This window comes from Mustela nivalis (assembly GCF_964662115.1).
Source record: "Mustela nivalis genome assembly, chromosome: 3".
Taxonomy (NCBI): domain Eukaryota; kingdom Metazoa; phylum Chordata; class Mammalia; order Carnivora; family Mustelidae; genus Mustela; species Mustela nivalis.
In genome coordinates this window covers 112,035,099-112,047,400 of record NC_139022.1, presented here as the reverse complement: position 1 = coordinate 112,047,400, position 12,302 = coordinate 112,035,099, and the positions used below count along the sequence as shown (strand labels likewise).

The window sequence follows — 12,302 nt, the reverse complement described above, 5'->3', positions numbered from 1 at the left end:
ATACTATGAGATTACTATTCTAAATTTTTTTTATAATTTTACATGTAAAGTGTCAACACTATTTATAGAAAGATTTTTTTTTTTAAAGATTTTATTGATTTGACAGAGACAGAGCAAGAGAGAGAACACAAGCAGTAGGAGAGGGAGAAACAGGCTTCCTGACAAGCAGGGAGCCTGATGCGAGGCCAGATCCCAGGACCCTGGGATTATGACCTGAGCTGAAGGCAGACGCTTAACCAGCTAAACCACCCACACACTCCTAGAAATAAAATTCATTCTGGGGCTAGAAGATAAAAGGTTATAGAGAAGTATTTTTCCTTAGTTTTTCTCTAAGCAACCAAAAGGACAATAGCTTTTAACCACTAACTAGAATCTCACATAGATACATTTTTTATCATTTCATGTGAATTCTAACTTAATTTTTCTTGATTTTAGTAAAACATAATCTTACTCCTGTAAAGTTCATGTGTGGGCAAGGAACGAGAATAGTACATTAATTTGGGGGAATGTCCTGTAACTTTTGGGAGTTTTTATTTCATCATGTTTTTAAAGGTTTTTTTTTTTTTTTTTTTAAGATTTTATTTATTTATTTGTCATAGAGAGAGAAGCGAGAGCAAGCACAGGCAGACAGAGTGGCAGGCAGAGGGAGAGGGAGAAGTAGGCTCCCCGCCAAGCAAGGAGCCCGATGTGGGACTCGATCCCAGGACGCTGGGATCATGACCTGAGCCGAAGGCAGCCGTTCAACCAACTGAGCCACCCAGGCGTCCCAAAAAGTTTTATTACATAAATGCATCGAGGATGTTCATAAGAGTTTTATTTATTTATTTATTTTTAATTTTTTTTTTTTTTAAGATTTTATTTATTTATTTGACAGAGAGAGATCACAGGTAGACAGAGAGGCAGGCAGAGAGAGAGAGAGGGAAGCAGGCTCCCAGCTGAGCAGAGAGCCTGATGTGGGACTTGATTCCAGGACCCCGAGATCATGACCCGAGCCGAAGGCAGCGGCCTAACCCAGTGAACCACCCAGGTGCCCCCATTAAGAAGAGCTTTTTTAAAGATAACAGTAGGTTTTCTCCTTTGACAACTTAAATTTTTCTATTATTTTACTATGCCAGACACATTAAGTTTTAATGAACCTAATCTTTAGTCTGCCTATAATATATTTTACTAAAGAGTTCAGTGATTTTTCTTTTGGGAAAATACAAACTCATTACTACAGGCAGCATATTGTACTGCTTCTCTGTTCGTGAGAATATGGGTCGAGATACCATGTTCTGATTTGCAGTTGATGGCATTGATTCAATTTGTTTTTTCTCATGGCTTCTGTAAAATTAGCAAAGGATTTCAGTATGATATTTTCTAGAATTTTTTTAAGGCCTGTGGAAACAGTTCTGTAGATCTATAGATTAAAAAATCTCTTTGGTAAGGGTGAGAAAGACCAGCTTTTTTGTATAAATTTTATTTTTTTGGTACCAGAAGCAGTAGTTCAATTACACATTATTTATTTTTTGGTAAGGATTCCTGTGGCTTTTATTTTTACTAAATTTGGTATATTTTTATTATTTTTTCTTTGTAATAAAGCTAATGGTTTATTTTTTGATTCACATTTTCCTGGCTTCCTAGTCCAACTCTGTATAACTACATATAGAGCATATTTTTCTACAGTAGTTTCCTTTTCTCCTCCCTGTCTACCCTAAGAAGATGAGAACCTATTCAGCCTTAGTGACAACCACATACAAACCTAAGCAACTATTGAAAAAATAATAATTAATTATTAGTTTAGTGCTGTAAATAAATTGTAGTCTGGTAAGTCTAGCAGGGGGCAATGCTTTTTTTGCAGGTGTTGTCATTGTTGATCTTTAACTTACTAATTATGTGAAATATTTATGTAAAACGGGATGTGTACAGCTTTTTTTTGAGCTCATATCTTCCATCTGGAACTTAAAAGATAGTATGTACATATGTAATTCTTAGAAAGTTTTTTTTCTGTAGATATTATTGGTCTCTTTAACAAGAAAATCTTTGAACCATTTTAAACTTATATGATGTACTATGTCTGATGCTTGACCTTCTGTTGATATTGTTTGATGTTTGACTTGAGAGGAAACTGATAACCTAATAACATAAGTCAGCTTTTACTTTGTGCAAGGTAGAATGTTAATCACTTTGTTAATTTATGGTGGTGTTGAGGTGGAGGAATTTAAAACAGCTAAGAGAGCTCTTTAAGGAGCGACAGAGTTCTCTCTCTCTCTCTCTCTCTCTCTTTAAGATTTGTTAATTTATTTAACAGAGAGAGAGAGAGAGAGATCACAAGCAGGCAGAGAGGCAGGCAGAGAGAGGGGGAATCAGCCTCCCCACTGAGTAGAGAGCCCGAAGTGGGGCTTGATCCCAGGACCCTGAGATCATGACCCGAGCGGAAGACAGAGGCTTAACCCACTGAGCCACCCAGGTGCCACAGGAGTACCAAAGTTCTCTTGTCTTAGCAAATTAATCATGTAAAAGTTTGTCCCAGCCAAAGAATCATTGACAGCTGAGAATACCTCGTTTATTTAGGGAAAAGACCAAGTTAGCAAAAAAATTTCAGGCAATTATCACAAAGCAGGTAAGGATCAAATATAAATCACAGTGATCTTTTCTCTCTGGGATGAATTTGGAACACAGTATCAAACCCTGGTCTCTGCCTTACCTAGTTCTAAACCCAGAAAAATGACTGCAGTTTGTGCTCATTTGACTTTCACCTTCTCAGGGGATTGATAGGAGAGTCCATCCCTGAGTAAGAAGCCTGAATTACACATACTTTTCATTCTTCAAGCCTTTTAATTGCCTTCCTTCAACCTTGCTTTTGCAAAATAGATTTGGCAGTGAGTTCAGGCAGTAACTAGGTATGGACAAGCATTCCTTTCTGAAAGTTTAAATCTCTGATACCAAGGCCTTTTATACGAGAGAGAGAAACCCTGAATAAATAGAGCTTATTATAAGAATGTATCCTTAGGGGTGCCTGAGTCATTGAGCATCTGCCTTCGGCTCAAGTCTTGATCCCAAGGTCTTTTGATCAAGCCCCACATCAGGCTCCCTGCTCGGCACACCCCCTGCTTGTACTCCCTTTCTCACTCTGTTTCTCTTTGTCAAATAAATCTTGGGGGGAAAAAAAGATAAAAATTTGATTATTGAATTAAAAGTCAATAGTTGGGAGAAAATATTAATGGTGAAAATGAAATAGCAGTTGAGAAACAGGTGAAAGAATCATAAATAGAAATGTATCTGAAGCTAGAGAGTCTATGAAATTGGAGTCTAATGGAAAGACAATTTTTAAAGTATCCATAGGTGGAAAAAAACCAAAGTTTATGTTCAAAGGACCACAAGTTAGATTAACAGTGAACTCTTCTCATCAGCAACAGTGGAGGTCAGAATAATAACTGCCAAGGACTGAAGGAAAAGCACTGTCAACCAAGAATTTCATTCTTAGCTGTTAAGCTCTCATGAAAGAGTAAGGGCACAATAGAGAAATTTGTGTTAATAATGTTTCTGAATAAAGGTTAGATGGGAGATTTCTGTTTTAGCAATTCCTTTGTAAGTAAATTGTTTTAGAATTGAAATTTAAACCCTCACTGTTTTAGAGAAGTGGAAGGTTACCACTTGTTGATAATTATTAACAGCATGTATTATGGAAAAAAAAAACTCTTGAAGTATGTACTTCATGAAGATGGAAGTTCATCTTTAAAGGAAGGGTTGAAAAGAAACATTGGTTATCAAAGAAATTAGTAAATATCTATAACCATTGATTATCATCACCATTCTGTACTTCCATGTGCCAAGTATAAGTGTTTTGTCTAATTCACACAGCAACCCTATGATATAGGTACTTAACATTTTTCTGAAGTCAAGGACACCATTCTCCTTTTTGAAGGAACTCTTTCAGTCCTTGACACACTGAGTGAAAAAGGACAAAACCAAATTATGTGAAATTTGAGAATTCTGAGTAAAGAGAAAATTGTTAAACCTTTGAGAGAAGGAAAATTTTTTCACCTAGAAACCAAATTAAAATGTCACCAGACTTACTAGCAGCAACTCTGGAAGGCAGAGGATCATGAAACAGTTCCTCTAAAATCCTGAGGAAAAGATCTTTCACCTGATACTGTGTACTCAATCAGATGTCAAATGCAGGGATTTAAACATTTTCCTTCTTATGTACTCTTTCTTAAGAAGCTACTGGACTTAGAAGGTATAGTAAATAAACTATTTTCACACACAAAAAGCTATTGGAATATGTGATTTTACAAAATAAGCTGAGGAGGATGAAAAAAGGAATACATAATAACTAGAAATAGGAAAGGAACTGAGGGAACTTTTTAAAGGAGCAGCTAGTTAGACTTGAAGCAGGAGGCCAGATTTTGTGAAGAAACAAAAAAAAAAATTTTTTAATCAATATGTCTACATGTGTGGTTAGGTATTTGGAAATTACAGGTCTTTTATAGCTCTAATTAAAGTATTTTACAGTTCTGATACAGGTACACAGAGAAACTAAGCAAATAAAAAAGCTTAGGACTTATTAACCTCAGGGAAAACAAAAGATGATTCAAGAAGGGATAGCTGATTCTAATATATTACGTGTTTTAGCAGTGGCAGTTAAAATAGCAGAAACACTGAATATTGATTCGCTGAAAAATTATAATCTAGTGGTGACAGTGACAAGGAGTTTGAGGGTAGGAGGTGTGATTAAAAAAAAAAAAGACCTGTCCTAATCTGTTTTAACAGAAAATTTAAGTTATTTAAAAATCAATAATTTAAGAAGTAGCAGTAAGTATCTTATTTATAAGTACCAGAGGGAAACATGTTGATAAGTTAAAAATGACTACAACCAACAGATGAAAAGGGATAGATTAGAGATTTGTCTTTCTTCTTTCTTGCTTTCTTTGAGATTTGCCGTTTTTGGTGGCTTTTTATTAGTTGGATTTTAAAAATCTATGTGCTTGTATTTTTTTGAATAATGGTAAGGATTTGTTTAAACATAAGAAAGTTTTGGACAAGTATGGTTTTATTCAGAGAACTGCCAGTAGTAGGATAGAACTCAAATGTGTGTTCCTTGGTAAAGAGTTTGTGGTGGTACCACCGACCAAGAAAGGTAACATAAAACCAGATATAGAGGAAAGGGCAATGAATTCTGTTTTTCAAATACCAGGTTTAAGGTAAATAGGAGACTAAATGAGATGTTCTTTCCTAGGTGTAAATAAATGTGTCCCTGGACTCAGGAGAAAAGTTTAGAATGATAATAGAGATTTCTATAGGATTTCAGTCCATCACCTAATACACTGAGAGTCTATTACATAATTGTTACTTCTAATCTAGGATGCTAAAGAAGTGTTTAAGGAGAGGGAATAATACAATGGAAATGGGAAAAAGAAAAAGAGAGAGAATGAAAAGCAGAAAAGAAGAAAAGTAACAGAAAAGGAAAAGGAGAAGGATTGTTAAGGAGAGGAAGGAAAACATGGCTCATTCTCATACAAGAGGGAGAAGAAATGTGGGGTGTAGGGCATGAGAGAGTGGTGTTCATGAATGGTACTTTCGTCTGTGTTCATATTGCAAACTCTTGCACATTTGAGCCAAAGATACCCCTAAACATAATGTATATGTTTAGTGTTAAATACTTAAGTTTTAATTAAGAGGGGTAAAGGAAGATGTGAGGGGATAAAAAGCCTGAGTAGACTGTGAATAAGTTACCTAATGAACACAGTATCAGTGATTAATGTTCTGGGTGGCTCAGTTGGTTAAGCATCTGCTTTCGGCCTAGGTCATGATCCCTGGGGCTTGGGGTTGAGTCTCGCAGCATCAAGCTCCTTGCTAAGCAGGGAGTCTGCTTGTCACTCTCCCTGTGCTCCTCCCCCTGCTTGTACTTGCTCACCTGCTGTCTCTTGCTCTCTCTCTCAAATAAAATCTTGGGGGAAAAAAAAACCCCAAAACTGATGAAAAACACATGTAAAGTGTGTACACTGAAAACTACAAATTCTTGGGTATGTCATGTTGATGAATTTGAATACTCAATATTGTTAAAATGTAACTATCCATTATGTAGTTGTTAGTATAAATGCAGTCCCAATCAGAAGTGAAGGAAGCTTTTTTGTAGAAATCGACACAAAGTGAATCTAAATGTATATGAAAATGCAGAGAACCTAGACAGTCCACAAAAAGCACAAGTTACAAAAGATAAAATTGATAAACCAGACTATCAAATTAAAAATAAAACTTTGAGGGGCACCTGGGTGGCTCAGTGGGTTAAAGCCTCTGCCTTTGGCTCAGGTCCATGATACCAGCATCTGTGGGATTGAGCCCCGCATCGGGCTCTACTCAGCAGGGAGCCGCCTCCTTCCGTCTCTTTCTGCCTGCCTCTCTGCCTGCTTGGGATCTGTCAAATAAAATAGTAAAATCTTTAAAAACAAAAAAAAAACAAAAAAACACCACTTTGAAAGATTTTTCTTTTCCAAGATTTTATTTCTTTATCTGAGAAAGAATGAGAGGAGAGAGAACACACAGGCAGGGGGAAGGGCAGAAGGCGAAGCAGGCTTTGGGGCTAGGTCCCAGGACTCTGAGATCATGACCTCTCACTTAACCACTGCCACCCAGGCACCCCGAAAGATGTTTAAAAAAAGAAAGCCCAGGAAAAGATATTCACAGTGCATATTTTGGACAATGGACTTTATCTAGAATATATAAAGAACACAACTGAGTAAGATAACTAAAGTAAAAATGAGCAGAAGATCTCAACATATGTAACCAAAGAAGATAGATAAATTGCCAATAAGCTTATCATTAGTTACCATCAAAGTGCAAATTAAAACTGCAGCAAGATACTACTTCATACCACTTGAATGACCAATAATGAAAAGACTGACAATTGTGAAACAATGGGAATGCTCATAGATTGCTGGCACAAGTGCAGAATGGTACAATGGATTTGGAAAACGGGTGAACAGTTTCTTACAAAATTAAAATTAAATTAGCATAAGATCCAGCATTTCTATTACTAAATGTTTACTCTGGAGAGATGAAAACTGATAAAAGTGCAGAATGGGAGAGGAAAGCTGATGGTGGAGAATACTACTACAGGGTTGTGGGTTTTTGTTTTTTTGGATTCATGCCAGTCTCTTTAAAAATGGGGAGACTGAGCTTTTAATTCAAGGGATCTCTGCCAATCACTAAATGGCTAGGTAATTTAATTTAAGCTGTTCTAAAATTGTATGTCTTGTGAATCTATGCATTTGTGAAATAACCCTCTGGCGCTATAGAGCAGTCTGACCCCTTATATATGTGTGGGATGTGCTTAACTGTGTTTTAAGCCAAGTTTAGATGTTGATATTGCAAAGTGACGCTCCTTTCATTGTCTTAAGATTTTAAAAGTATAAGGTTTTCAGAATGGACATTTTTAAGCACCTGTCAGCTTAAGAAATGAAAGTAATTGAAGTTTATATATTACTAGGGATATTGTGATAAATTTAATACTTCTCTCAAGTATTATTCATATATAAATGTTTCAAGTCTATATACGTTTGAAAAATAATTCTGACAAGGAAGTTCATTTAGAAAAGCAGGAAGATGGAAATGTATTGACTTGACATTCCAAGGCATATTTGAGACATTTTTTTTTTAAAGATTTTATTTATTTATTTGACAGAGAGAAATCACAAGTAGACGGAGAGGCAGGCAGAGAGAGAGAGAGGGAAGCAGGCTCCCCTGCTGAGCAGAGAGCCTGATGTGGGACTCGATCCCAGGACCTTGAGATCATGACTTGAGCCAAAGGCAGCGGCTTAACCCACTGAGCCACCCAGGCACCCTATTTGAGACATTTTTAGATTTATATATTTACTTAACAAATACAGAGCTGTGGAGTTGCAAACATCTGCTTGGTTTGAAAGTACATTTCACCAGATTGATTATCTAGGTGGAAATAACTTAAGCTGTATATCCTGTCTCTCTTATTTCCCAAAATGAGGCACAAATTATTGCATATTTATTTATTTATTTATTTATTTATTTATTTATTTATTAGTTAAAAGATCTTATTTATTTATTTGAGAGATCAGAAGTAGGCAGAGAAGCAGGCAGAGAGAGAGGAAGGGAAGTAGGCTTCCTGCTAAGCAGAGAGCCCGATTCGGGGCTTGATTCCAGGACCCTGGGATCATGACCTGAGCCGAAGGCAGAGGCTTTAATCCATTGAGCCACCCAGGCGCCCCAAATTATTGCACTTTTAAAAATCATTCTTCAACTGAATATGAGAGAAGAGGAGGTCTTGTGAATGTCATTTTCCCAGATACCTGTGAGTGGGAAATTGTATATTTTAAAATTCACAAGTTAATGAAGAACTTTGTTCTAAATGGGAAGGAGGTTTGAATTTGGAAAAATGCAGGGTGTTAAGTGATAAATTATTACAGATTGTATATTAGGAAGCTATTTATTTTAGTATTAAACAGAAAGAACAGTTAGTTAAAAAGAGAAGAAGTTGATGCCTGGGTGGCTCAGTTGGTCAAGCGTCTGCCTTCAGCTCAGGTCATGAGATTGAGTCCAACATAGGGCTTTTCTCAGGGGGAGTCTGCTTCTCACTCTCACTTTCCCTTTACCTCTGTGCTCACCCTCTCTCTCTCTCTCTCTCTCTCTCTCAAATAAATAAAATTTTTAAAGAGAAGAATCTACACCTCCCCGTCCAAAATTAATATTTGAAGATGCTTTCTGGAAAACATAATTTGCAAGTAAAAAGCAAATTTGCCTGCCTTTATATGTAGATAAGAAACTAGAGTAAATTAAAACATAGATTTTTAAACACCAGATTTTAAATCCAAAAGATGCGAAGTTTTTCCATGTGTGTGTTGCAACAATGATGAACATAAAGACTTTTCAGTTTCAAACAAAGGTTTTTATAGATAGACTTGGTTAAGAGAGATTTCATTTGATGTGGTTCAGTGGGTTAAGCCTCTGCCTTCGGTTCAGGTCATGGTATCAGGGTCTTGGGATAGAGCCCCCGCATCAGACTCTGCTCAGGAGGGAGCCTGCACCGCACCCCCCCACCTCCCCACCCCCCATCCCCCACCCCTGCTCTGCCTGCCTCTCTGCCTACTTGTGATCTCTGTCAAATAAATAAAATCTTAAAAAAAAAATTCCATTTCACAATGTCATCTTTTTTCATTAAAAAATTTTTTTTTTATATAATGCAGTGTAGTTGACATAGTAGTTTCTGGCTTGCAGCATAGTAATTTGGCAATTATATACATTATGAAATGCTCATCAAGAGAGGAATGTAGTTACAATGTTTCACCACCATTGTTATTGCCGTATTATTGACTGTATTCCCTATGTTGTACTTCTTTCATCTTCATGACTTATTTTACAGTTGGCACAATGACTTGTTAATGCTTGAGGTCTTTGATCAGGAATTAAGCTTCTTCAATGCAACACTAAAATAATGTTCCTGTTATTGTGAATTTTACCCTTTCCTTCTTAGATTCTTCCTAAGAAGGAAGTAAGTGAAACCTAATGTTCTCTTGAGCTTCTGAACCTTCACAGTATTTACCTAGTTCATTGGACAAAGTCAGTTACAACATTGCCATTTCTTTGTTTTGGAAGTTTGGGTGAGATGAGGAATATTCATCCCTGCTTAAAAATAAATCTTCCAGGTTCTCAATTTTAACTATGGCAAGAATATAAATTTTCTTCCTTCTTGAACATAGGCTTAAGTCTTAACCTGTCATTTTCCTGTAGTATGTTAGGACATTTGTCCGCTGAGCTCTGTAGAATCAGAGTCCCACATTTGTGACATTAAACATATATGCATTTATGTTATTGAAGATTTTCATCCATACAAATACAAAAATGATTGTCATTTATGTCTTACCACGTTTCCAGTCATGGCTTTGGAGAACACGAAAGAATGTTATTTCGCTTAGTGTTCAGGGTCTGTGATCCTGTAATGTAGCTAGCTGTCTTTTACTGATTTATAGTTGGCATAGCTTATAAATGTATGGTATCTTTTTCAGAGATTTGTAAATATGTGGTATCTGTTTGATGACTTGGGACAAAAATGTTAATACCTCTTTGAGTAATCTGGTTAATGCGTCTTTGATCTTTTCATTCCCGGATGGCTTTTTTCTTCCCTGTATCTACCACCCTACCATGTCTTCTCTGGGAAATATTTCTTAAATTTGTTGACTCTGCTTCTTTCCCTTCACTCACTTCTCAACTCACTCAATCTGATATCTGCCTACACTACTTCAGTGAAACTGATGTAGCCAGGGCCACCTAGTTTCTTCTGCCCATTCTGATGGACATTTCTCTGTCTTTGCTATTTCCTTAGCTGTTAATACCATTCACAACTTCCTTCTTGAAAGAGGCTCCAGTGATACATTAACTGGTTTTCCTCCCCTCTCTCTCTTTGTGGTAATACCCAAATATTCTTGCTGGACTTTTTTTCCTCTACCCATAGTTAAATGATTCTATTACTTAAAGTTCTCTATTAGGCCCTCTTTGCTTTTCATGATGCAGCTTTCTTTAGAAATTAGGATGCGACAGCGCTTGGATGGCTCAGTCAGTTGAGTGTTGGTGAGCTTGGGTTCTCTCTCCTTCTCCCTCTGCCCCTTTTTCCTCTCCCCCATTTTCTCTCTCTCTAAAATAAATAAATAGGGGCACCTGGGTGGTTTAGTGGGTTAGGCCGCTGCCTTTGGCTCGGGTCGTGATCTCAGGGTCCTGGGATCGAGTCCCACGTCAGCTCTCTGCTCGGCAGGGGGCCTGCTTCCCTTCCTCTCTCTCTGCCTGCTTCTCTGTCTACTTGTAATCTCTGTCTGTCAAATAAATAAATAAAATCTTTAAAAATAAATAAATAAATAAATAAATAAATCTTACAAAGGAAAAGAATTTAGGATTCATGTCTTAATTTATGATCTGCTGGTAATTCCAGCGAAATTTCCTTGGCTTCAGAACTGTACATCCAGGGGTCTAGTGGACACCTTTACCAGATGATTGTACTAGGCTTCAGTGATAGAAATCCATTTCAGTGTAGCTTCAGGGTCAAGAGAGAGAAACAGCTTCACAAAACAAAAGCTCAGGCTCATAGGTCAAACTGGTCTTCGGGATGAGTAGAAGTAGAGGTTCATGTCTTCTAGACTTGCTCTCCTCTCTTGTCTGTGCTTGTCAGCATTATTATCTCAGAACAATCATCTACATGAAGTTTGGAATTTACTGGGCTAAGGTCTTTCTTAAAGTCAACAGCTTTGGCGTCACGAAGAAAGCATAGGTTCACTCTTTGCCCAGCTCCACATAGAAAATTGCCTGACATGATTCTGAATGACTCATCTTGGTTGGCTACCAGTGGGATATAAACTGTTTTTACTGACACTGATTCTGGTGATGGTGGTGGCAGGAATCTAATGTCTTAATTCACAAAATGAAGCCAAAATTAGACCCTGTCCATCTTTCATGTTCAATTTCAGTGTCATTGGAGAGGCTGCTACTTTTGTTTATGGTTATTGATGAGTTAAACAGCTACTTAATTATCTAAGAGGAGTGGATTGCTCTACCAGTTACTTTCTGGGTTATCTTTGAGAACAGAAGTTCAGGTGAAGAAACCTGTATGAAAATGAAAATTCTCTTGGAATTTCAGACTTTTGTATGTCTATCATGGTGTTCTAGTTAGTGATTTAAAAAAATAAAGTTATTAGAATAATTCAGAATTTTATAGTCATAAAATAGGATGCCCTATGAAGTCAAGGATTTCTTATTTCACTGCTGTATTCCTAATACCTGACACTCAAGAGTATTCAGAAAATTTTATTGGATATCAGTTTATTAAAATTTTTTTTTTCAATGCTTACTTTTTGGGGAAATATTTTTAATTTTGTCACAGAGTTAAAAAAAAAGCATCTAAGCATAAGTAAAGTACTTATTTTCTTCTATTTTTCCTTCTTTTTAGACTACCTGTTAGACGCCCTGCATCAGGACAACAATTTTTGTACCTTCCTGGTGGTTGAGAAGCGAGTCTCTGTAGAACAAGAAGGAAAGAAAGGAAAACAGATTGACTTTCTTCATTAAATTGACTGTATAAGATACTTGACTTCCAGGAACAAGAACACAGAGAATTAATAAAATTATTTTTTGGGCATCATTGGACATTCAGCATATCAAGGAGCTTGCTTTGTGAAGTTTCCTGAGCCAAGATTTGAAAACTTCATTGGTGCTCATTTATACTGTGGACTATAAGCATGAGTGAATTCTGGTTGTGTTTCAACTGCTGTATTGCAGAACAGCCTCAGCCTGTAAGTATGAAG

At 36.8% G+C, this 12,302-nt stretch overlaps 1 protein-coding gene across 28 annotated transcripts in view; it reads left to right on the top strand.

Moving 5' to 3' along the window:
* CDC42SE2 (CDC42 small effector 2) overlaps positions 1 to 12,302 on the top strand; it is a 116,912-nt gene that overhangs the window by 67,369 nt on the left and 37,241 nt on the right. For all 28 annotated transcript variants that reach the window (XR_014310321.1, XR_014310322.1, XR_014310323.1 and 25 more), the window contains one exon: positions 11,948 to 12,290. Coding sequence is in view for 25 of the 28 variants with exons in the window: in XM_082725767.1 (XP_082581893.1) it covers positions 12,237 to 12,290 (54 nt within the window). In the remaining 3 variants the exon portion in view is untranslated. The remainder of the gene's footprint in view (positions 1 to 11,947; positions 12,291 to 12,302) is intronic.